We start from the raw sequence: 27,571 nt of genomic DNA, 5'->3' as shown, positions 1-27,571 counted from the left end.
CGCGGAGACGCGGCGACTTGTTTCAGCAGGCTGGCAATGTATTTGGGTAGCTTTGATTGGCAGTAGAAGCATCGTCGGCACAAGCCCTAATTCGCTCAATGACTCACTCAATAGTCGATCGCTGTTCGCTTCAGTATGAATTTCAAAAGCGGGGAGGTTACTTGTTTGTTTCGCGCGTGTTATCAATTCAAAGACGATAGTGTTTGATTTGATGTCGTTTCAATTTTAATTTGTGAAAAATGACTGCTCTTTTGAAAAACGTGACGAACTGTATATGGTATGCGTTTGATTCGTTGCAAAATAATGACGTTGTACACAAATCTAAATTAAAGGTATGTTACTTACATTAAACTCACATGAGATATTTAGGAAACTTACTTTAATACTAAAAAAATACTTCACTACTTAGAATATTTAAAAAAACTTCCACAACGTTTGAAAACTTTTTTTCTTCATTATTACTCTGATAATAATTCAGATTCATTGTTCATCTAATTTCATAAAAAATAATTTTCTGGACCTTACATAATAATAGTCTAGACATAGATAACCAAGCTTTTCCAGCCACTGACTCTACGCAGCCTTCCATCAAAATGAATGCACCGGACGTCTTATCCTTTAGGCCACGACAACTTCAATCACTTATCTTTGTTATCCTGTCCGATTTCTTTTATTCTCTCCCCGTAATTCCGACCTTGAGCCTACAAATGGTGTGGTATGCTATGAGCTCACACAGGTCCGAACAATCATGCTTCTTATGTCCGTTGTCAATCTCTCTTCATCTTGAATCTTCCACCAAGAAGATGTGGACCTAGCGTCTCAAGATGGCTGATAGACATGTACATATATATGTACACACAGACATTTCCCAGGATAGCTTCCTACTTTCAAGCTACGTCAGTAAAATATAAGTCATTGAAAATTATTTCTTAGCTAATGTAGGAAATCTAGAATATAAAAATTTAGGGCTTTAAATCAAAATATTTCGAAAAAAATTCTAGGGTTACTAGAACCAGTCTTACTTAACGAAACGACACAAACTTTTTGAAGCGATAACACTGAATATTCGTTTCACATCTCATAAGTTTGCATTTCGAATTAGCGAATTTGATGTGTGACTTCAATATATACTAAATTGGGCTTAAAGCATTATTGCTCTCGGGTTATTTTGAGAAAAAAAAACAATCACGTAGGTACGTCATCATCGTCGCTAATGGAAGTCAGAAATGTCATCGACACAGATAAGCCGTTAATAGTCACATCAAAGCGCTCAGGACAAACCCTGAATCCCTTCGGTTCGTTACAGAAAACTTCTCTTGAACCTCTGATGTAGGTACGCATTATGTACAGCATAGTACAGGATAGCTTATACTATAGTATATACCATAACATAGTATACTATTATCAAGTTTTTTTTGTCAACAATCAACGGACTTTAGTACCTAAATACCTATACTTACGCCCGTACGTATAGGTACTACTAAAATATGAAGATAAAACCTCAAATAAGGTACGCATACTACAATCCTGCTTTGGTTTATTTGTAATTAATACGAGGGCGGCACTGAAAATTTCGGGAATTAACGAAGTGACACAATATTACTATTTAAAAATGTATTTATTGCTTTTCGAAGTATTCTCCGCGAAATTTGACACATTTTTCCATACGATGGAACCAATAATTGAAGCAACCATTCCATTCGGAAGTTGGGGTCTCCGAAATGGCCGTTTTGTAGGCGTTCACAGCTTCTTCAGGTGATGAAAATCTCTGTCCACGCAATTTATTCTTTATTTTAGGGAAAGTATAGAAATCATTAGGGCTTAGGTCGGGGCTGTACGGCGGATGGTCTAATAATTCTATGTTTTCTTGCTCTAAAAACTCTTTTGTTCTGTGCGCGGTGTGAGAACTCGCATTGTCGTGATGGAGGATGATGCGGCGGTTGCAGTTCTCTTTATGGAGTTCAGAAACGACCTGTGGCAAACAAATGCTAGCATACCATTCTGCATTAACTGTTCTTTGTCCCTCAAGAGGAATAGTCGTAACATGGCCGGTTTTGGAGACAAACGTGGCCACCATTTTTTTTGCAACACTCCGTGAACGAACAATTTTTGTTGGCTTTAACTCATTTTCGAACACCCAAACTCGTGACTGGTTTTTTGTTTCGGGTTTGTACGCTTATATCCAGGATTCGTCACCTGATACAATGTTGTATACAGCATTTGAGGATCCTGCGTGGAACCTTTCGAGAGTTCTGACGCACCAAGTAACGCGAGCCGCTTTTTGCTCTTCACAGAGCGAATGCGGTATCCATCGGGAAAACAACTTTTTTACACCTAATTGTTCATGCAAGATTATTTGTATTTGACTCATGCCAATGTCTAAAGTTGCCTGAATTTCGCGATATGTCACATGTCGATCTTCCTCAATCAGCTTACGCACAGCGTCAACGTTTTCTTGGGTGACTGCAGTTTTTGGACGACCTTGACGGGGATCATCACTGAGCTTGACACGTCCACGTTGAAACTCAGCAAACCAGCGATAAATTGTGGTTTTGGATGGGGCTTCATCACCAAATGCAGAAATCATCCGGTCAACACACTGTTTTTGTGTTAAACCACTTCGAAAGTCATAATAAATCATCGCTCTTGAATTTTCTCGAGTCAATTCCATTTTCTCAACGACTAAACAAGTTTGACAAAACCTCGTGACAAGACCGAGAATCTTTTTTTAAATAAATAAATGGTATTCGATTTTTAAAACCAAGGAGTTTTCAATTAAAAAGATTTTAATATGACAGGAACAGTGGAAATATTCCATTCCCGATACTTTTAGTGCAGCCTAGTAGCAATTACTTTCTTAAAGATAGTGGGGCGTTTTATGCAGCCGCAAGGGTAGGTACCAAACTGCCTATATCTGCCGAAAAAAGCCATGCTGCCACCGATTGAGCATGTTTTTATTTATTGCGTAGATGGTAGACGAACTCACAGCCCACCTGGTATTAAGTGGTTACTGGAGCCTATAGACATCTACAACATAAATGAGATACAAGTTCTAAGGTCTTAGTTTAGTTACAACGGCTCTGCCTCACCCAAACCGAAACGCATTACTGCTTCACAGCAGAAATAGGCAGGGCGGTGGTACCTACCCGCGCGGACTCAAGAGGTCCTACCACTAGGTGAACAGCCGTTGTACTATACAATTGAGACTTCGATCTTTACTCATCTCTCTATCTGTTCTGCACATTTAGTACTAACAAAAGAAAATCGTGAATTTTATCTAGGTTATAATAACAAACGTGCCCTATGCGAGCTCTGTCTATAAAAAGATGAGTCACCTAATATGGGAGTGCTCGGTTCTATTAAGCTAAATTAATTAAAGCTACATTCTAGACTTATCAAACATGTTACCTGTGAACCCATTCACGTCGGGTCCGGTATGGGAGTGTCGGTACTAAACTTAATGTCGACGGAGTTTCCGTAATAGGAATTCTGCGGCAACACATTTCTTTCAGAATAACATACGTAGCACTCATGTTTGTACTGTTTTTTTTACGTAAGCATGAATTACAAATGTAAAAAGATGATTAAATACATTCAGAAATGTAATTAACGCAACATTTCTTATAATAGGTGAACCCAAGAAGATGTTATTGTTTGTAATGTTTTATTTTTACGTAAGCGTGAATTACAAATGTAAAAGATTATTAAATAAATTCATAAATGTAATTAACGCAACATTTCTTATAATAGGTGAGCCCAAGAAGGTGTTTTTTAAGATATTATCAAAATTATTATCCTTCTATAATGCTTCTACTCATATCTGTCAATAAAATATTTATAACTATTGACACCACGTATGTGCTCCACGCTTGTTCTTAACAATAAATTTATTTTCTATATTGATTTTTTTAGTTGGATTTTTCTATAAAAGCGTGTTTGTTTAGTTTTTTAAACTATTATTTATTAGCAAAAAACGAAAAAATTAACAATTAAAATTTCAACAAATTTATTCTCTGAGCTTATTGTTACGACTCTATCGAAACCCAGTATCAATGATCTACGGTGTTTTCACAAATAATTGTTTTGTTTTTTCAAACGATCTCGATTCTCGGTACACACATCTAATTAAAAACAAGTGGAATTTATGTGAATATTTTTTCGTGATGTCAGTGATTATTTGAGATAAGTGTCAACCATGGCGCGAATATCAGCACCCGCATTACGACATAACCTTGTCTCGAACATTTAATTACATTAAAATAACAACTACAATCTCATACAAACCAAAACTTATTATTGCTTCTCAGTAATAATAGAGAGGATATTGACTTAATAATATCTTGTAAATGTTTGTGGGACTCAAATAATATTTGGAACAGAGGAAGCCCTTGTTAAAGGTTGTTATTTAAGTGCCCTTTGATCGGATAATTGCTATTTTTTTTTAAATACTTTACAACTGGTTCCTGAAAATATATTATTTATCACTACCGAAAAATCACAAATACAAGCACTAGTATTTTTTTTTAAATTTATCATTTGAATTGAACTGATAAAATAGAAACTCAAAATTACAGTGATAGTCCGAAGAAAAAGTTCTAATCAACATTCAAAAAGTTAACTGACGCTAATTGAATTAATTAGCTCCGGGCGCCCTAAAACTTCTCGTCTCGTGATAATTCAGTATGTCTGTTTGTATAGACAAAGAAACGCTTGAATCTTTGCGATGTACAATTCGAACTATATAGGCCCAATTTTTTTAATCATAAACGGATCATCGGGAAGTAGGGTTTGTTTGCACTCGAGAGATGATTCTTGCTCACTACTTTATTTGGTGCGCTAATTCTCTCTTCCTCTTGTGAATTTACTGGTGGCAGGACCTCTTGTGAGTCCGCACGGGTAGGTACCACCACCCTGCCTATTTCTGCCGTGAAGCAGTAATGCGTTTCGGTTTGAAGGGTGGGGCAGCCGTTATAACTATACTTGAGATCTTCGAACTTATATCTCAAGGTGGATGGCGCATTTACGTTGTAGATGTCTATGGGCTCCAGTAACCACTTAACACCATGCGTGCTGTGAGCTCGTCCATCCACCTAAGCAATAAAAAAAAATCGAAGCGCTCATTATTTGGTGGTTGACACCCTGTTTATCCTCCTGTTTATGTTCTTATCGTGCTTTTTATCATCACAAATCATGTCGTGAGCGAGACCTCATCTCCCGAGTTCTATGGTCAACTTTTACTGAAGCTTCAAATTGCTCAATCCCAACTTAGATTCAACTAAAGTCGTCGCGTCTCGTCTGTACGGTTCAATCTATAACCAATTTCTAAATTAGCTTGAAATACGACAAAAAGTATCGTTTTTCTATGTCGAAACACGGTTGCCGACAGCCGTCATATCTTTCACGGTTCGTTTAAGGAAACACGACATTCTTTTGAAAATTACGGCGAAATAACAAGTTAGGGCTGACAATAAAAGCAAATAATGATATTAATATGACAGCGAAACTGCACAGAGTTCGATTGATTTTAATTTAGGAACATTTTATAGGAATATTCAAATATGAAAGTGTGTTGTTATACTAAGTGATGTACTAGAATATTACCACCTCATCTCTATGCGCGTGTCTTGAAAAATGCGACTAAATGATTCATTAATGGTCAACAGTGTTATCTGTGTAGTATATCAGATAACATATTATTTCGATCACCGACCCGCATCTACTACTGTTAGGGTGTTATTTAACCCACACGCCGATGATTTAGCGACCAATTCATGATCTTGTAATTTTTTTTGTTAACACAAAGGATATCTTGCGACAACGTGCAGGTTGATATAAAATCTTACTGTTAAGTTCTCCTGTGCCTCTTCTAAGACGTAAGTTACTAAGAAAACTGTAAAATAATAAACGTCTGAAATATGTAAAATAATATAAATAGAATAAAACACGCGAGATTAAATTGTAAAGGATTGTTTAAATAAGCGATAGCGCGACTCGTTAAATGTTGTATTATTATGCATTACATAATCATCGTGTAATACAAATACGGTTTATTTCAATAAATTTTATAACCACGATAGTAACAACAGCTTCACGATGCAACTATGTATTTTGTTTTGTAATGTAATGTAACCTAATATAATATCCTTTTTTATATTACCTGCTCTTTTTTTACATTATCTGTGCATTTTCTCACTCACGGCTTTGGCGCCAATTTCGTTTTTTGTTATTTTCAAATTTTTTATCTAATTAGATAAAAAATTTAGATAAAAGATAGATTAAAAAATTAGATAAAAAATTTGTAAAACAATAATTATTGTCGGACTAAAAATATATAACATCGCTTTCACAAATCGACTTATTATTTGTCTTCTTATCACGATTGTCAATTCTATGCGATTAAGAGCATTTACTTATGATTTCTAGGATTGGTCTCTACGAATCGACCGAGTTTGATATCTTGCATTCGATTGTGGAAACATTGAGTTGTTTTTTGTATTAGCTGACGTACCGATGAAGCATTTACAGAAGACATTACACCGTGAACGCTGTTACCCACCATGAGTTCGAAGTCACCCTTCAAACTGGAGCTTCTGCTTCGCGGTAAAAGACAGAACAGTGTTATCCACTCATGCGGGCTCGCATTAGGCCTTATTTACAGTATGTTTAGTGCGAGTTTTTTTTTTATTGCCTTTGTAGGCTGACGAGCATACGGCCCACCTGATGGTGAGTGGTTACCGTCGCCCATGGACTTCAGCAATGCCAAGGGCAGAGCCAAGCCGCTGCCTACCGCTTAATACTCTCCACAAGCCTCGTTTGAAGAAGGACATGTCATAGCGCTCGGGAGCCACCGTGGAGGGTGCGAGTTTTTTAACTTTGCCCTAGCGGCAAATGAAGGGAAGCTGTTATAAATTATAAATGCTGTAAACGTATATTGTGAGTAAAATTATTTCCTTACATTATAGGTTAGATTACTTTTCGTTATCGTGTTGTTTTGTCGTATAGTCGTTTTTTCCTACCTATGCTGATAGCCTAGCGAGGCTATTTCAGTTTCTCTTTGACGTGTAGGTGAGCTCACGGGTCTCAAGCCGGAGTGTTACTAACACTGGCCCTAGCAAGAGCAGTGCTTCGCAGAATCTACCGCCGTATCAGAAACACGACCTACTGAGAAGATCCGGCGAGAAACTCAGTGGGCTAAATAGTCGTAAGGACCATTGTGTACAAACTCAGCACATTTGTCTTGCTTAGTCGTGCGCAAATGGCTTATGTTGCAAGCCAGATTATTTTTTTGCTTGTTGTTATTTTTTGTGTATATTTTTAGCTTGTAATGTGTATTGATTGCCTAATAAATGAAATAAATCAATAAATGAATGTTCCAACGCCATGAAAATTTGAGTTAAAATGTTCAAAAACTCGCACTGTACACACAGATAAAACGTATAATTAACTTTGTCTGTTATAAATTTCGTTAAGCGATGTTATTGTCGTTTCGTGAGCACGTGTGTACTTATTTCTTTACAAAAATGACTACCTGATTACTGGATTTTAGTTGGAGTTCAATAGCTTGAAATGAGTACACCCACAACGTCCCTGTGTGAGTTAGATTAATAATCGAACCCACTAGGTGACGCTGTAAGCCAATTCTAGAATTTGGTATGCGTACCATTGAGGGAATACACAAAAGGCCCCGGTAGGTAGGGCTGCGATTACATTTAAGTTTTTTTTTCTTTTCTCAAATCTAAACGTTTGCCAGATTTGCTGGTTAGCTATAAAAGGTTTTTGTTAAAAAAAAAACTCACGAAACAAAAAAAACCGTGTAAAAACAATAATTTATATGCCAATAAGGAAATGTTATTCAAAAAGATTCAGTTACTGTTTCCTCATGATAGGTCATGTATTATAGAGATTCCTTTAACATTCCTGTATATATAAAAGCAACGGAATATCTTGGAAGTTATCCTTAAACACTAAACTAGCGAGAAACTAGCGTTTTGTTGTCTCTACTGGTTCACAGCTCTATTGGTTCGTCGATCGTCAGCTATGGCAAAAACATTTCCAAAGTCCCAAGAACGAGTGTACTAAATTTCGAGTCAACCGGATAACCCATATGCGAACAAACAGACCTTCAAACATTACCTCAAACGTACATTAATTTTTATTTGTAAATCAAAGATTCCCTGAAGCCACTACGAATGTTGATCCAATTTTGCTATAAAAGAGACATCCACATTAAATTCTAAAAATAGTCTGCTTTTGTTATTCATCCAATCACGAAATTCAACGCCTTTAAACTTAAGTCCTTTAAACTTGACAGGTGTCAAATAGCAAAGAAATTTGTACAAGATAATAGCGAAGTTGTAAAGTTTGTGTTGTGTTTGTATACTCTAGTATCCACTTAACACGCAATGGGCAGTAATACTTGGGCATGCGATAGAAAAACAGACCTACTCTCTCTTAGAATCTAGTCAAGTAATACTAATTACTAATGGCACTTGTAATTTCAATTATCTTATTTTCTTCACAAAAAATCTATTTTGTTTTGTAATATATAATATAATATATATACAATATAATATATATATAATATATAATATAATATAATAATAATATAATATATATATATTATATAATATAATAATATAATATATATACAATAATTTTTGTTGATGTAAACATCCAAATATTCGGAATCGAACACAAAAACGCATTCTAAGTGATTCCGCGCCATTACTGCAGGTTAAAAAAGAATTTTTTTTTTTTTAAACTAAAAAACACACCTTATATAATGTTCAACTAAAAAATAGAAAATAAATTTTAATAACTTTAAATTGCAAATAGTGTAAAAAAAAATATATTTTATTGTAAAAAAAAGCGTGGGGTGTTTTTTTATTATTGAAACCTACGATTGAAATAATAATTCTTCTACTCATCTGTCAGAAAAATATTTATATATTACATAACTAATAATACCATGCTATATAAAGCGTGTTTTTTAGTTTTTTTAAACTATTATTTATTTTTATTTTTTTAGTTGAATTTCAATTCTTTCAATATTTTTTTTAAATATTGAACTGTCATCGGTCCTTGATAAATCTACAAAACTTGAATGAAATATGGCCGTTTAAAGTGGGTCAAAATCGCGTCTTAAGGAGTCAGTTACAAACATACAAACATACATACAAGTGAAGCTAATATAAAGCGTGTAATAAAAACAAACTATGAACAGTTGCGCTAAAGAAAATTATATAAAATGAACATTTGAATTTCAGTGTAATCATCAAAACAAATAAGAACAACAAATCATTTATCCAACAAAAGTCTTTACGGGCTTTTAAATACATTTTTATCTTTTCTAGTAATGAGAAACACATTGTCAAGACATTAGTTACATATTTGGTTATGACGTCATTATGACATCAGGATGAAGTGTATCCGGCGTTTGATGATTACAATATACACATGTCACTAACCACCTACATTTTAACTGATTCGCTTAGACCAAACAGATAATATTACGGTAAATTGGTGCTTAGCTCTTTTAATGACTTGCTCGATGTCAATTTATAGAAGAAAACGTCTAATGTTTCAGTGGGGAGTGGCGGTATGGGAATCCAATGTCAACTAAAACCCTCTTTCAGATATATAAACCTAGGTCAGATCCATTCCAGACGATACCAGAATGTAAGGTAGTGAGGTGGTGGCACCGATTAATCTGACGTTTTGTCATGGGCATTGCATTGTTTTACTTTTTCCAAATAAATACATAAAATGCTACGATTGAAAAAAAAAAAATTGAATATGGCAATCATGCTTTTCCACATAGCCATTCCACATAACATAGTGCTGTAGAAAATATAATTGAATGTCTGTAAAGTCGACTTACGGGCGATAGTTTTATGTGATAACGTCAATAGCAGAACTATTCGAACTGCTAGCTCTGATGTCACGCGAGAAGAGAGATAATTGTGTCACAAGCCAACGCTTGGACCGGTCGTGCCTCTCTATCGCCTTCTTGCTTGCACGCTCAGGCTCAGGCGGAACGTGACACTTTTTCGTGCGTGCAGCCGGTGTTTATCGATTTATAAAAGGTTATTACTTCAAACAGCATTACAGTATACGAAATACACAAATATTTGCATTCTCACTGCTGACTCATATTAAGTTGTTTTTATAAAAAAAATTACGAGCATCACACAAATCATATGCAACAAGATGCGCATGCGTTTTAATATTAGCATATTTAACAAGAAACATTTTCATTGCAAGGATGCATGCGTCGAACGAGAATCGCATTTCAATACGACTAGCTTTATTGTTTAGATTGAATGAACGTCATATGATTCAGCTGTGTTATCGGTCAACAAACCCATAATGAAACTATGGGACAATAGGCGGCAACTTGTCTTAGCGCCAAATAGTTCAGTATCTGAATACAATCAAGATTCTGTTTCAAGTTTCTGTAATGAATTGGCACAGCTGATATCCGTCCATTCATCTCGAAGGACTCATCCAAAGTTTTCAAATGTTTACTTGTTCATTTGTCTAATTTATGAGTGTAATTTAATTGTTGTGAAATACAAATGTTGTTGACAATGACACTAATAATAATAATAATTTTAAGAACTCTCTCAAAAGTCATATTGTACTAATACTTTTTGCGCGGTACGTAATGTATGACGAATAAAACAGATGACTCGCGGGTTCAATGATCTTCCCTCCGGCTTGGCCAGCTGTCTTCGCTTGGGATTACGGGCTCACGAATTATGAACTTGCTAATGCGACAAGTAATTAAACTTAGCTCCACAAATGCCTAAGTGGTCTATTGTTGTGGAGTGTAGCAAACGTGGGTATGTAACCACCCTCCTGCCTATTTTCGGGTTCGAAGGATTGGACAGCTGTTATACAATTGTAACTTCGATCTCATATCTCAAGGCGAATGGCATTGTGATATAAAAACAATTTAATTCACCCATTTATGCTATAATTTATAGAGAAAATGAAATATGTATACCGTATATTTACAGGCAGCGCTTTTTCAAAAACCATTTTCATCTACTGCCATGGATTTAAAAAAATTCAATAGAACAATTAAGTATGAATAAAAATAGGTTTATAAGTAGTTTTTGAACGGTAGGCAGCGGCTTGGCATCGCTCCTGACATAGCTAACGTCCATGTCTGACGGTAACCACTCGCTATCAGGTGGCCGTATGCTGGTCTGCATACCAGGGCCATTAAAAAAAATAAACAACAAGAATAGTAATAAATATTCATGATGAATTCATTATTGTATTTTGTTCGGTTTTTCGCGAATCGTTGTCAAATAGTGTCGAGCGATGAGATTGAAATTAAAAAAAAGCATACTAACTCTGATAAAGAAGATGGTTAGCTATTACCTAACATCCGGGATCCTCTAATCGTGAAGAGGAAAACCCTTGTCAAATAAACGGCCAGACTTCAAGATACTATTGGTTCGCTCTGTGTGAAATGAATAGTTGAAGATTAGAAATGATTTTATAAAAAAATACGGTAGCTAGCATAATGTTTAAATATCAACGAATAACACCTTAGTCGTCCGTTGCCATGAATAATAATGACAACAAAAAAACACAAGATCAAATCTTCGAAATAGTTTAAATTAATAGTAACTATTGAAAAAATTTATTACAATTAATAAAACCTTTATGTAACTATGGTACAGAAAACACGTGAAAAAACCGTTTTTTTTTATTTCTACATTAATCTTAAGTGACGCGTATTGAAACCAGAGTACTGTGAGCGAATTCTTTGTAATCGATATTATTTACGAAGAGTTGAAAAAAAGTATATTACGTATGCTAAGAACAAAAAAAAGCAGGCAACGAAAATCGTATGATATTCAAAAACTTATTCGAATATCTTGTAGCCGTGACTTGAACTGGCTGCTAAACCCACGAAGGCAAGGTTCCATTATGACTCACACGAGGTCTTACTTTATAAGTGCCATAATGACCGCGTTTGTTTGTTTGTCGGCTGGCAAATCGATGACCTTACACCCACAGATGTCTGAATTGTGTTGGGTAATTGTTTAGCTGAGAGACGTTTGCACTTTTACGTAATTATAATCGCAATTCGACACAAGTGGTTCTCGAATACTGCTGCGCCATGCATACTTGACTTTTTGTTAAAAAATCGTATTCATTAGATGAAATAGGTGACATTAGAGACACGGCTCGCATATGCTTATAAACAATTTCTAAAATATTCAAAATATAGTCGATTTTCTATACTTATCTATACTAATATTATAAAGAGGAAAGATTTGTTTGTTTGTTTGTTTCGAATAGGCTCCGAAACTACTGGACCGATTTGAAAAATTCTTTTTCCATTAGAAGCCGACATTGTCCCTGATGAACATAGGCTACTTTTTATTAAAAAAAAATTATTTTAATTTTTTGGTTTCATGTGTGTTTTAATGTTTCCGAAGCGAAGCGAGGGCGGGTCGCTAGTATTAATATTATAAAGAGGAAAGATTTGTTTGTTTGTTTGTTTCGAATAGGCTCCGAAACTACTGGACCGATTTGAAAAATTATTTTTCCATTAGAAGCCGACATTGTCCCTGATGAACATAGGCTACTTTTTTTTATTTTTTTTTATTTTTTTTTGGTTTCATGTGTGTTTTAATGTTTCCGAAGCGAAGCGAGGGCGGGTCGCTAGTCTTTAATAATTTATTTCAGGGCCTAAAACTATTAATTATATACAAATAAATATATGAATGTATTTTTGACGTAAATTGTGATGCGTAGAGAGAGAGAGAGAGAGAGAGAGTTTTGAGAAGACGGCTGATAGAAGAGAATAGAAGATCAAAATTAGCTGTGCCAATCCCACCTAGTGGGATAAGATAAAGAAAAAGAGAGAAGATTTTTGACGTATTCAATATTGATTTAATACTTTACATATACAGCATTATGAACAAACAGTCAGTTGAGACGTGAAAGTAGGTTAAGTGAACACTTTCGTATTTCATTAGCAAGTGTTTGCAAATTCCATATTTTTTTTCCTTCAGGTACTAACCGCAAACATAGGCACCCTACTTGACCTGTACGGCGTGGAAAAAGGGCTGGACCACTTCAGGTCATCCCAGGAGTTGACATTCGACGAGTTCAAATACTACCTCCAGCACGAAGTCTTCAGTTCCCTGCCGAAGACGGTAACTCTGCCTATCATCAGGGAATATGAGAAGAAAATAAGCGAGGTAACTCTATGAATTCGATTTAATACCATTTTAATTTTAATTTTAATTTAGCATTAATAATTTAATAATTTACTTTACCATTTTAATTGCACCTATTTTGAATTGCAATCCAGATTGTTATATTAAATATTTAAACTTATAATTTCTATGGTCTTAATTGGTTTTGTGCATAAATAAAGGAAAAACAAAATTGTCCACTCTGTCAAATAAATGATTACAAACCTACAACAAATGATTTCCACCGCAAGGACATGCGTAACAACGTTTAATCAAATATAATTCGCAAAATTAAAATAATTTGCGTAATTAATGACACTATTCCTGTACATTTAAAAGCTATGTTACCTTTTGAAGTATGGTATTTGACACTGAAAAGCAATTTATTGCTTGAAAGAAAAGTTGCCCTACGTATTATTGCCACTGTTTCGGCGCTAAACCCAGCAGCTGGGTACGGTTTTTCTTCGCAAATATCCATCCGACTCGCCATGGATGTCTGCCATTATAAAATTACCATAAAACGCATACAATTTATTGAATGGAGTTTTTAATACTAGCGCGTTAGAAGTAAATCCAGAAAAATATTACCTTTCTCCGTTCTAGGGAGATTTTCTATACCCTTCGTCATTAGAAACTAGCTTACTCCGTGGACATTGTCCGATCCAAAAAACAATAGATTTCCTTGCTTGCTCCTTTGTTTGATCTAGCTACTTTTGCATTTCTTTTTCTCTGAAAATCGTTATTAGTTAATACAATGGACGCTTAATTAGCTAAATCTTAGTTTGTGAAAAACACATACAAATATATGAACTGAAATATAGTTTATTTTCAAGGAAGAACGTTATGTTTTTTTTATTGCCCTTGTAGGCAGACGAGCATACGGCCCACCTGATGGTGAGTGGTTACCGTCGCCCATGGACTTCAGCAATGCCAGGGGCAGAGCCAAGTCTCTGCCTACCGCTTGTATTCCGCATTATCAAAATGAAAGAACGACAAACGACTCGCATTCCTACCGTCCCACTATGATAGCACCGTAATGTCCATAATCAATGGTTTTTATTCAGCTGCCGTAAGTAGGGCACGATAACGAAGTGTGTACACCACGGAATAGATAAATAAGGTTGGAAAGGCCTTTGCTCTAATTTTGTATGAGAACCAGTGTCGCCGCTTCATCCCCACTATTTTAATTTCTACACATACACATACTGTGATTACAAGTATTTCGCACACAACAAAAACACCCACACATAAATCTCAGGACAGATATTCGTTCGCAAACTAGCACAAAACACCCGTAGGCATACACACTCACACACGCAAAAAGGCAATAAAAATGTTCATACACGCTAGTGCTTGATAAAATCGATATTCTTTATCGATAAATTATCTGATGAATGAATGGAGAAAATGAAACATGAAATAAATATTGAAAATGAAAACTATTTTACTTTTCTTAATTACAAATAGTCACTGTCCCTGGAATAAAACGTATTTGTTAAGCAGTTGGCGCTTGCTATTAATTGCGAATGAATTTTTCAAAACTAAGTGTATTCTGATTTTTTTATGGTAAAATAATTTTCAGTAAAATGTTTAGAGCAAATAGTACTCGTCTTTGTCTCCAGTTTCCTCTACCTGTCACGTCAATCCATTGTTCCCTGGCGTTAGGTTATTTAGGAAACCTAAAATTTTTAATTTACTGCATAAGTCAAATAGCATTTTACTTAGATTTTATTACGTCTTAGACAATATAGTAAATACCCGTAAATGAGAGGTCTACATGTCCCTTTATATTATACCTTCACATTAATTCAATGATAATAATTCAATAATAATAATACATATTTATTTTACTCAAAATACGTCTCACTAAGAATATACTAGGTATCATTAATAAAATATAAAATAATGCAAAAATTATCCATGTCAAATGTAAATATAGTCCAGAATTCTGTCGATGATTTTATTTCACCACATGGTCACCTCACTATCGACAAACTGCACCACGGCACTCAGGGCAAAGGCCGAAATTTCAAAGATTGAAGTGTAGAGAACGCAATGCATGTAGTACATTGGAAGCTGACTTGGTCATTGCGTTCATTGGGCGAGTACACATCGCGCAATGTATGCTATTTATAACTTGCTGCAATAATATTGTTAATGTTTGGCATTTCATAATGCTCAGTATATTTTTATGTTTTAGACAAATAATATTGTAATTAAATGGTAATTTCGACTTACCGATCGAAAGATATACCTCCTCGCTCTATACTTGAGGTCTGACTTTTTGTTTTACAAGTTATAATTGCACAACACGGCACTTTAAAGCGGAGATCTGTTCGCCCAAGTAGTCCGAAGCGCACTAAACGCGGTGAATGAAAGAATCGGTCGAGTTATGTTTGTACAATCATAACTGTGGCACGCTTGCCCCGCCTACATTACCATTCCAACCTTATTTATCTATTCCGTGGTGTACACAAAACGAATTGGAGTAGGCTGTGTGCACACTACACGAATTAAAACTTTTTTTTTTATTAGACACATGGGTGGACGAGCTCACGGCCCACCTGATGCTAAGTGGTTACCGGAGCCCATAGACATCTACAAAGTAAACGCCGCCACCCACCTTGAGATATGAGCTCTAAGGTCTCAGTAAAAACGGCTGCCCCACCCTTCAAACCGAAATGCATTACTGCTTCACGGCGGAAATAGGCAGGGTGGTAGTAGCTACCCGTGCGGACTCTCAAAATGTCCTACTACCAGTAATTACGCAAATTATAATTTTACGGGTTTGATTTTTATTACACGATGTTATTACTTCACCGTGGAAGTCAATCGTGATCATTTGTTAAGTGCGTATTTCATTAGAAAAATTAGTACCCGCCTGTGGGATTCGAACACCGGGTGCATCGCTCAACACGAATGCACCGGACGTCTTATCATTTAGACCACGATGAGTTCGCATGAATGTAAGCTAAAAAAAAGTCATTAGTCACTGAACGCACGACAAGTTAGTTTAACGTTTTATCATTATAAACGGGCAGACGGGGTCGCGGCTCATCTGCCTTTAAGCATTTACCAAAGTCCACATCACAAGCATTGGTATCACAAGGTGATCGATGTCCAGGTTGATCTTGCCCACAGACACAACCCAATGAGTTTCTCGCCGGATCTTCTCAGTGGGTCGCGTTACCGATCCGGTGGTAGATTCTGTGAAGCACGGCTCTTGCTAGGGTTCATGTTAGCAACGTCGTCAGGTTAGAGCCCCGTGAGCTCACCTACTAGTTAAGGTTCCGCTGATATAGCCTCTCAAGGCTATCTATCAACTTAGGCAGGAAAAAAAAGTTGGTCTTGTTGTGAATTTTATAAATGAATATTACCGATAGCTGTGTTTTTAAAGTTTTTTAAATGTTACATGTAGCCGCAGTTCCAATCCATTTTGATGTTATTCTTTTTGTCGGACTTCAAAAAAAGGAGGAAGTTATCGATTTGACTTTTATACGTATTTTACCTTAGAACTTTTTTCTAGGTGAACCGATTTTCATGATTCTGAACTAGCTAGTTCTTCTCCTGTGGTCCCACTTAAATTTTATCAAGATCTGATTGCTATTTGTTTAATTATCCTAAATAAGGAAATTTTTAAGTGACTCCGCCTACATAGATGTTATTCTAATTTTTATTTATTTTTTGTATCATTTTAATCGCATTTGAATACAGAGAAAGATACGATGCTTACTACTAAGGACTTTCCTCAGATTTGGTATCAAAAAAAAAGTTTTAGGGATAGGCTAAATGTACGTATCGAGGGGTGAAAGGCAATTTGGTTTAAGGGACAGTTCGCTTAACACGCTACATTTAGCCTTGTAATTAAAGATCAACATTTATCCTTGTAATCAAAGATCAACATCATTAAAGATAAAGCATGAACAGTTCGACGTTTTTAATTGAACTTCAATTAAGTTTACATTCAAATAGGCGAAGAAGTTTTCTTGTTATGATATTTTTTCCAAACTTTTTTCCTTTCAATGTAAATCTCCTGTAAAGTTGCAAAAATATCGCTTAAAACAAAAAACCTTTCACACCTCGATGTGTACATATCGACGATTGAAAGACAAACATGACTAAATGACAATAACTGCTTTATACATAAATGATAGACAATAACTATATTCGATGCGCAAAAAAAATATATATGTCGAATAAAATGAGGTTATGGGTGTAAATAAAAGGGAAGACGTGATTTCAATGTATGTAATTTACATGAAATACAAACCACTAAATCGTGGTTTGGAAGGAAGGTATGCAAATGAATTTTACTAATGAGAAGTAAGTCATAATTATTTCACAACTTTTAATTTTGAACACACAAGAATTACCTAGTTAAAACATTTTTAAATGCAAACCGACATAGATTGTACTCACAATGTTTCCTTTCCGAGAGCTGGAGCAAAAAGTATCGGTGTGACGCAGGTCACTCCCTTTTTATACCATTTGTTCAACACCATAACATTTAGAGTTACCCACAATATTTTTAACAATATTTTTACAAAATAATTATTAAGGTAATCGATGCAGTTTTACTTTGTTAAATTGATTTGATTTTATTACAATTGATTTTAAAATATTAGCACTAAAATAATCTATCAGCGAAAGTAATTCATGTCTTAGATTTGACCAATCACAATAAATGTGACTACCACCATTTTAACAAAAATGGAAGTAGTTAAAGGAATTCGGCCTCGTAGTAAAACATCGCCTAATTATTAAGGACATTGACATTGCGACATTGTTCACAAATCAACAAATCGTCATTAAATAATTTAAACAATAATTTTATAATGAATAAACTTAAAATCAAGTTTCTAAAAATCGTTGCGGCGACATTCTAAAAATCGTTGCGGCGACATATATATTTCTAGGTCTATTAAAATCATTTCAATCCTACAGCTAGCTAGATTTGTTAAAATAGAATTTATTTCAGGTATTTCAACTTTAAATTAGTCTACTGTAAAGTTCACGCATTGTCGCTTAAGCACGTTTGCCTTTCAGGCGTCGATATGTATACTTATATTATATCAATGAAAATCCGTTCAATTAAACCGCATCTTAAGGTGACCATTGACATTGACATTGTCTCAGCTCAAGCTCAGGCGACCATTTCAAATATAGCAGAGCTTCAACTCAATAATAAGAAGTTGATCTTCTCATTGCAGGTGTGCTGGCTGGTCTGTCGTAAGCGTCTCCTCTTTAGGGACAAGTCGGTTTTCGGAGACGACTCCGTTTTCAAGCTCTTCAGGATATTCTGTCTTCTCGCTGACTTGGTTCAAGACGCTGACGACACCAATCGATATGTGGTAAGGTACACCTGCCATTGAGTAAACTGTTTCCACACCAAAATACTAGTGGACACATTTTAGTAGATAAGGATCTGAACATAATTCGTTTGAAATTTCTATTCACACAGTTGATGTTAAGTGGTTAATGGAGCCCATAGACATTTACAATGTAAATGCGCCACCCACCTTGAGATACCAGTTCTAAGATCTCAGTACAGTTACAACGGCTGCCCCATCCTTCAAACCGAAACGCATTACTGCTTCACGGTAGAAATAGGCAGGGCGGTGGTACCTTTTCTTTTTTTTTTTTTTTTTCGGATAGAGGGCCGAACCTCCTACGAGGTCCCCGCGCAAAAGGGGCGCGCGGGGTATGTGAGACTCTACGATCTGCATGGTGTTGTGAGCAGACCGCGGGCCCAAGGATTTTAGGGCCCACCCACTAAACAACTCCCCTGCACTCTTACACCCGACGTCTGATCCCCTCCGAGATCAGAACCCGGATGAGGTAGGGGGATTGCCGCGGTCAACACTACAACCAGACGGCGCGGCTCACCCCAAGGACGCCCAGCCGACGGAGCCTTCGAGTCGAGGGCGGTGGTACCTAGCCGTGCGACTCACAAGAGGTCCTACCACTAGTAAAAGTAGTTGGAATTCGTTCGTGAACACGTACAACTAGTTCCTTAGAAAAATCGGTGTCTACCCATCAGATTTGAACATAACCATAGTCGCATCATTCTATATGAGCACATCGATATGTGGTAAGGTACACCTGCTATTGAGTAAATTGTTTCCATACCGAAATACTAGTGGACAAATTTTAGTAGAATAGTATATGAACATAATTCGAACATAATTGAAATTTCTATTCTCACGGCTCAACTAATATTAAGATTTAATCGGAGTCCATCGAGATATAATATGTAAGTCGAATCGCTAATGAAGACGCATGGCCACAATTCTCCTCAAATCGCAGTTGGGGTTAAATCGTGGATAAAATTCACGGTGTGCTCAATATCGAACGATGCGAATGTAGCTATGTTCAAATCCGACGGGTAGACACCAATTTTTCCAAGGAACTATTTGTACGTATTCACGAACGACTTCCAACTACTTTTACTGGTGGTAGGACCTCTTGTGAGTCCGCACGGCTAGGTACTGCTGCCCTGCCTATTTCTGCCATGAAGCAGTAATGCGTTTCGGGTTGAAGGGTGGGGCAGCCGTTGTAACTATACTGAGACCTTAGAACTTATATCTCAAGGTGGGTGGCGGAATTTACGTCATAGATGTCTATGGTATTCCGATAACCACTTAACACCCATCTAAGCAATAAAAAATCACAGAGCGCCGCATAAAATATTTCATATCAACAGTACGAGTAATACATTCGTAAATATTCAGAGTAATGCTGAAAGAAAAAAGACCACCGAGAATCACTGACGTCATACATCACATGTTCAAGAGATTACACGTTCAATTGAATTCACTTGCGAAACAGATGCTCTTTACAACACAACACGATAATGTGTTACCCATTCAAACTATAATAAAAACAATTTTAACATTGTAAATTAATATAGTTAAAAGCTAAACTACGCTGTCATAACAAGTCCAACTACCATTTTTTTAGTCTCGATGATCCTTGAAAAGTCCTCCATGACCCTGAAAATTGGAGAATTCTCATCGGTGTTTGATACGCGTGCATTAAGGTTGCAGTAAGCGTACATTAAGCTAATAAAAACTCGGATAGCAGGAAACGTCATTATGAGCATAAGGATGTCGGACAGAAATTTAAACATATATACACCAGTCCTTAAAATAAAAATATATGATTTTTTTCTCAATAAACATAGCTTAGATCATGTCTCAACATAATCTACTATAGATTTGATTTGATTCATGAAATTTAAAATTGTTATTTTAAGCTATTTGGTACATAGGCTGCGTGATGTCGCCACAAAAGTACTAAACCAGTGCTTCCCTTGTGACATCACCACCATATGTTAATTAGATGAACGAAATCTTAAGGCGTCACTAGCTATAATCAAATTTCACAGGGCGAATACTACTGAATTTAAATTTAGACTATTTATTGTCATCATAACGTTTCAATGCGTACATTCGTAGTACCATTAAAACTGGACAAATACAGAGCACCAAAAGTAACCTAAATCTTCTGTGCATCAAAAGGTAGTCCTGCACCCTTCCGAAGCAGGAATCGTGGCGGAACAACTGGTCCACTGCCTCGGTCTGCGCTGGGACGCCGCTGACTGGGAGGCCCTCGGTTCTTCCATAGGCCACTTCAAATGGGCCGCCTTTCTGGCAGTCCTAGAAGCGAAGTACTGCTGCGACCAGCAACTCCACAACCTAGCCTTGATAGAGGCTGTCGATGAAATTTATGATGTTTTCATTGAGGATATTATTAAGAAGGTATGGCATATTTCAGCAAAGTACCTTACTTTACTTACGCTTAATAGTTTGAATATTTCATTGAATTCGACTCGGACCGAACTGAAATTTAATTAGTAGCTACCTTCATTACTTACTAATTAGGGGGTTAAGAATTAAGGAGTTTGGTAAGTTCTTTAAATCACTATCCGGATAAACTATTCCAAAAGGTCTTTTGGCCTGATGGCTTTTCGCTTATAACAATAGTAGTTCCTTTTACTCATATTTATCTTACCTTGTAATAAACTCTTTTTTTTATTGCTTAGATGGGTGGACGAGCTCACAGCCCACCTGGTGTTAAGTAGTTACAGGAGCATCTTGAGATATAAGTTTTAAGGTCTCAATATAGTTACAACGGCTACCCCACCCTTCAAACCGAAACGCATTACTGCTTCACGGCAGAAATAGGCGGGGTGATGGTACCTACCCGCGCGGACTCACAAGAGGTCCTACCACCAGTAATTGTAACACTTTGAATTGAATAAAAAATGCAATGTACCTGTTTACTAATTTCAGGGTTACCTATTAAAACGAGGATATCTCTTACCAACGATGCGTGAATACTGGTGCGTGCTGCAGCCCTGCGCCCTCACATACTACAAGAGCTCGTCGCAGAAGGAGCAATGCGGCAGGATCGTCATAGACGAGTACTGTTCGGTGGAAGCATCGGCAGGAGACGGGAAGATACAGCGCTTCCAACTCATCACACCTGATCGGACTTTTGAGTTCGGCACTCAGGATCATAAGTGAGTAGTCGTCGATGTTGACGTTTATTACCATGGGTAGGCATTTCCCAAGCCAGTCATCGTTCTCGTCGAGTTAATTAACCCATAGACACAGCCCACTGAGTTTCTCGCCGGATCTTCTCAGTGGGTCGCGTTTCCGATCCGATGGTAGATTCTGCGAAGCACGGCTCTTGCTAGGATTCGTGTTAGCAACGTCGTCAGGTTTGAGCTTCGTGAGCTCATCTACTAGTTAAGATTACGCTGAAATAGCCTCTCAAGGCTATCAGCTATTAGCTTATGTAGGAAAAGAAAAAATATTCTACCAGCTATTAACCTTCGCAAACAGAAGTCGCCTCCAATGGATATCGTCGTTGCGTCAAGCGACCGCAGTCTCGGGTGGTGCTGAAGGCTATCAGCGCAGAGCGAGGGCTGGGAGAAGAGGAGCTGGGGCCAGGAGAGAGAAGGAAGCAAGAGAAACGAAAGCCAGACTGCAGCATGAAGTTAGAGCCAGACTAGCAGCTGAAGCACAAGCGCAGGTCAGATTTGTCATGAAATTCAATTTATTTCAAGTACATAATACCCTCATAAAACTATTTTATAATTTACACTCGCACGGAGGCTTAAGATGTGTTAGTATCGATAGCGCAATATCGACTAATTACAACACTAGCTCATTACGTCAACATTCCTTAAAAATCCTCGGAGCTCGCGCGCGGACAGAATGTATGTTAGTATGTAACGGAATCTTGAAACATGATTTTTACCCACTTTAAAACGTCGGATTAACTCGAAATTTGGCATACTTATTAAGGACCGATGACAATACAATATTTAAAAAAAAAATTGAAAAGATTGGAATTCAACTAAAAAATGCAAAATAAATAATAGTTTAAAAAAACTAAAAAAATACGCTTTTATAGAGAATCCAACTAAAATATAGAAAATAAATTTTAATAAATTTGAATTAAAAATAGTATAAGAAAAATTTTATTGTAAAAAAGCGTGGGGTGCTTTTCAGGATATTATCTCTGTTCATAAAATATTTCGATGCCTCCAATGAACACTAGTCTAATTCAAAATTTTGAAATTTTCGTTTTTCACGCAAATCGCTTCACTATTTTAAAAGTATTACAAATTCATTATTGATGGGGTTCGAAGCAAGAGTAAATCAGTTAGTTACACAAGAAAAAATCATAAATATATCTGCAATAATAAAGATTTTTTCAACTTTTTTCATTTAAACGCTCCTCCTGTAAACCTACGAATTTGGAGTTAGAGTAGTGTTCATTGGAGGCATCGATTTATAACTACTGATACCATGCACCCCACGCTTTTTTTTACAATAAAAGCGTATTTTTTTTAGTTTTTTTAAACTATAATTTATTTTGGTCTACCTGTGCTAGTAACCTCTAGAGGCTATCCTAGCTTCACCGAACGGGTAGGCGAGCTCATAGGGCTCAACTTGGCGAATTAGCTAACAAAGGACTGCTTCGCTAAATAAAGTCTAAAAAAAATATTTATCACATCGCCCGCCACCATTGTAGCTTTCATCCATACTACCTGGAGCCACTGCGGTCATCCACAGTGCGTTACCAGAGGTATTTTTTGCCACGTACCATCCGGCTTTGGAATGAGCTTCCCCTACACGGTGTTTCCCGAGCACTATGACATATCCTTCTTCAAACGAGACTTGTGGAGTAGGCAGCGGCTTGGCTCTGCCCCTGGCATTGCTGAAGTCCATGGGCGACGGTAACCACTCACCATCAGGAGGGCCGTATGCTCGTCTGCCTACGTGGGCAATAAAAATAAATCCACTGTAGAGTAAATATTTTCAATCTTCTTTAGGAACTAGCAGAGCTATGTGAACAGGACAACAAGAAGCTAGAAGAACTGAGAAACGCACAAATCGAACTCGAGAAACTGCTGCAGGAGGAGACCCAGGCCAAACGAGACGAGGAAATTGTAAGGGCTCTACAAGCAAGGTGAGCTTCTCACGAGGAGAATGCTGAATCGCGCTAACGACATTACCAAAAAAAACTCACAGGTGACAGAGATTTTACAGAGTGGTCTACGGAATGGACTCCAGTAGACGGCGGCTTAACTATACCCCTGGTGTTGCTGAGGCCCATAACTGACGCTGACTACTTACCATCAGATGGGCTCTGCACTTGTCTACCTATAATGGCAATTTAAATTATGTATAAAAATTGTGTTACGCCATCCCTGCAACGCTTTATAGTCAATACCACATCCCTAGAATTATCGAGAATATTCCACACATCTCTAGTATTGTTTCCGCTATCTGACAATAGATGACGTGGTACTTCTCGAGCGTTTTAGGTCCTTCGATTTTCGTTCGACTATTCGGTGATAGGTGGCGTTACTCTTACCGGCGTAACAATAGTCATAGTTATGTCTGCGCCTTTCAAAATACGAATGGAAATACTAAATTATTGAATTTGTTTTACAAAAGTGGGTAGTCAGTTATGAAGTTAATCTCTTTTTCTTTTCATTATGTCATCTCCTATTGGTCTTCACCCATATTCCATTTTATTTGCTAGTGGTTTGCTATAAGAAAATATGTATGAGCTTGTCTCAATTTTGCACTAAGATGATCTTCTAAATATATTTTTTTGTGTACAATAAATTATTCACAATAAAAAGATTGTGATTACAAATTTAAAATTCCAAGCTACCTCTATATAAAATCAAATATTGTGTCGAATATATAAGCATTAATCAATTGGAGCAAAGTATGTCTAGATTTTTTTTTATTTGCTTTGGCAGCCACTACATTCATCAACATGCACAAATCAGCTCGCTCTAGACAATAATTTATTATTTCAGAGTATTAGCCGAAGAATGGGAAAGACGAGAGGAATTAGAACGTTTGCAAGAAGAACAAAACAGAATGCTGGAAGAAGAAAGAATGAAACGTAAACAATTCGAAATTTTACAGTCAGAGAAAGAAGCACAATATAAAGGTATGTTTTTTTTTTCTATTGCCCTTGTAGGCAGACGAGCATACGGCCCACCTGATCGTGAGTGGCTACCGTCACCCATGGACTTCAGCAATGCCAGGGGCAGAGCCAGGCCGCTGCATACCGCTTAATACTCTCCACAAGCCTCGTTTGAAGAAGGACATGTCATAGCGCTCGGGAAACACCGTGGAGGGGAGCTCATTCCATAGCCGGATGGTACGTGGCAAGAAAGACCTCTGGAAACGCACTGTCGCAGCGGTTCCAGACAATATTGATGAACTCTGCTACGACGGCGGGTCTGCTCTTTTGTTAAGGAAAAACTTTTTCGATCGTGTTTTGCCATTTCTTTAACTCGGCATCGAGCGGACGCCGGCACTCATAGATATGGCAATGTCAATGTCGATGTGGACAGCGACATATTGACACATTATTACTATTTTTTTAATGCTTAGATGGGCGGACGAGCTCACAATCCACCTGGTGTTAAGTGGTTACTGGAGCCCACAGACATCTACAACGGAAATACGCCACCCGCCTTGAGATATAAGTTCTAAGGTCTTAAGTATAGTTACAACGGCTGTCCCGCCCTTCAAACCAAAACGCATTACTGCTTCACGGCAGAAATAGGTGGGGTGGTGGTACCTACCCAAGGGCGGATCCCGCTTTGGCGCCAGGAGGGGGTCACATAGTCGTCGTCAAGTCAAGAACTTATAATTTAATTTTGATAACAATAGATATAAGTAAAAATGATTATGTTCAATTAGTGGTCCACCTAAGTCCTGGAACCAGCTCAGGGTGGGTCATGACCCCCATGACCCCCCCCCCTGGATCCGCCGTTGTACCTACCCGTGCGGACTCACAAGATGTTCTACCACCAGAAGATACTCAATGATCGCCATAGTCTATTCATCGGTGAATCTCCTAGTCTTCTTAATGACCCGGAGAAAGAGTTGGTGTGACCTCAAATCTTCACATAAGACGCACAAGCCAGTGATATCGCTTGTATCCACCACAGAAGCGGCACAGCGCTTGAAAGACCTTGAAGATGAGAAGCAGAGGCTAGACGCGGAACTGAAAGCGGCTCAGGAGAAGATATCGAAGACTGAACTAACGGCGCACGCGCTACATGTACAATTGAGGGTAAGGTCATAAGAAAGTTTCTGTTTTCCTATCGTATTTACCCTCGTTTTTGCGTTTGGCGTGAAGCATCCGAGTTTTCCAGTTGGAAGATTCAGATTTAAGCCTTAATTAAAGTCGCCGCAACCTTGGTATCCTGGAAAAGTGCTGAAGGTTCAATGTTGTTCGTCTACCTCCTATCCTCCTAATATTCATTTTAGTTATTTTTAATGTCGCTTATCGTCAAGAGATGGCGCTGACTGCCGCTTCCACATCACTAATTGACAGTTGCCTTTTTAATTGTACTAGTGGTAGACCAGTAGTCGAAATTCGACTATAAATATGTATTTCAATTATAGGTTTGAACATTATTATGGTTCTATTATCAAAGACCTTACTTTTATAATCACAAATTTCGCCAAGGCTACACTATAGATAAATAATATTAAAGACAAACAATATTCTATCTATTCAATTTTTTTTTAATAAATTTTACTGGCTTGGAAACAAAGTCCTTTAAGCCATTCTATCTATTCTATTTCTATTCTATGCTCAATTTGATCACAGACTAAAATAATAAACAAAAGAGTATGTATGCGTATGTGTGTGTATCAAATACATTGTAGATTGTGTATTTTTTTTTTATTGATTTCATATATTTTTTATACATAGGTAATACAAAAATATATTAGCATTCTGCACACCCTCTCTCCCTTCTCTATACGCCTGGGAAATTTCATACTTCTCTGTCCGCGTAATTTTCTTAAAAAGCGGTACAATGTTTTTGCTTCACGTATTAATATATTTATATATAGATTAATTGTATTACTGCCGATCTAATTCTGCCGTCGCGACTTCGTTTTCGGCATCAGTTCCAAGAGCCCGTATTGTTACTTACAGGATCTGAGTCCGGCGCTGCGTAACGGGGAGAGAGCGAGACGGGCCGTGTCCTTCGTGCCGACCACGAAGAGCTCATCCGACACCCTTATCGACATCAAAGCCATCCGCCACTCAAAGGTGATCGATAACAACGAAAGCGTATGATTAAAAGACTAGTAGTTAATTTTTGAAGTGAAACTTCTAATGCGACTTCTACCAAGGTTGCGTTAAACATTCAACGCTCCTGGGAGGGGGGATAGAGAGAGACAGAGCGAGATTGAATGCGTGGCACTCGATCGCATGCGCGTAGTATACCTGTTACAGGACAGCGCGAGCGTTAGCAACGAGTAGCGTCCACTATTTTAATGAAGTATTGAAAAATATATACATATATTTATGTTTTTATGTATAATTAAAAAATATATATAATAGAAGAGGTCGCATATCTTATACATAGCATTCCCTATTACAAGACCAATCTGATTGATGGATGAAAAATGAAGAAAATCACAATACTACACATCGAAAAAGAAGTTTCACTTCATTCACGCGCACCGTTTTTTTTTTGCTTGTATCTCAATAGTGTTGTATCACATAGTGTTGTAGTGCTCAATAGTTATGTGTTGTGTCCTATAATAATATATTTTTTGTTAATGTCATCATACAGGTGGTAGGGGATGTTGGGTCGGGGGTGGGACAGTCGTTTAAACAACAATTTTCATGAACTCAGACCTCAAACCTTACGTCTCAAGGTGGGTCGTTCACGTTATAGCATCTATGGAATATCGGTGACCGCGACTGACAAAAATATAGAACACAATTTTCTTCGATTACACAAGTTAAAGAGCTCACGGTCTACCTAGTGC

The 27,571-nt window shown here is 37.1% G+C and overlaps 1 protein-coding gene across 1 annotated transcript; it reads left to right on the top strand.

The window, feature by feature from the left end:
* Nucleotides 1-124: 124 nt before the first annotated feature.
* Nucleotides 125-27,203, top strand: LOC114242960 (differentially expressed in FDCP 6). The gene is made up of 10 exons (XM_028174303.2): nucleotides 125-332; nucleotides 13,041-13,229; nucleotides 18,437-18,577; nucleotides 20,747-20,986; nucleotides 21,521-21,750; nucleotides 22,076-22,265; nucleotides 23,575-23,711; nucleotides 24,577-24,713; nucleotides 25,726-25,850; nucleotides 26,727-27,203. The coding sequence occupies exons 1-10, from the start codon at nucleotides 240-242 to the stop codon at nucleotides 26,868-26,870; spliced, it is 1,626 nt and encodes a 541-aa protein (XP_028030104.2). The 5' UTR covers nucleotides 125-239; the 3' UTR covers nucleotides 26,871-27,203.
* The last annotated feature ends 368 nt before the right edge of the window (nucleotides 27,204-27,571 follow it).

Source organism: Bombyx mandarina, chromosome 08, assembly GCF_030267445.1.
Source record: "Bombyx mandarina strain Sakado chromosome 08, ASM3026744v2".
Classification (NCBI taxonomy): domain Eukaryota; kingdom Metazoa; phylum Arthropoda; class Insecta; order Lepidoptera; family Bombycidae; genus Bombyx; species Bombyx mandarina.
Note: the sequence above shows the minus strand (reverse complement) of the source record. Positions and strands in the feature narration are given on the sequence as shown.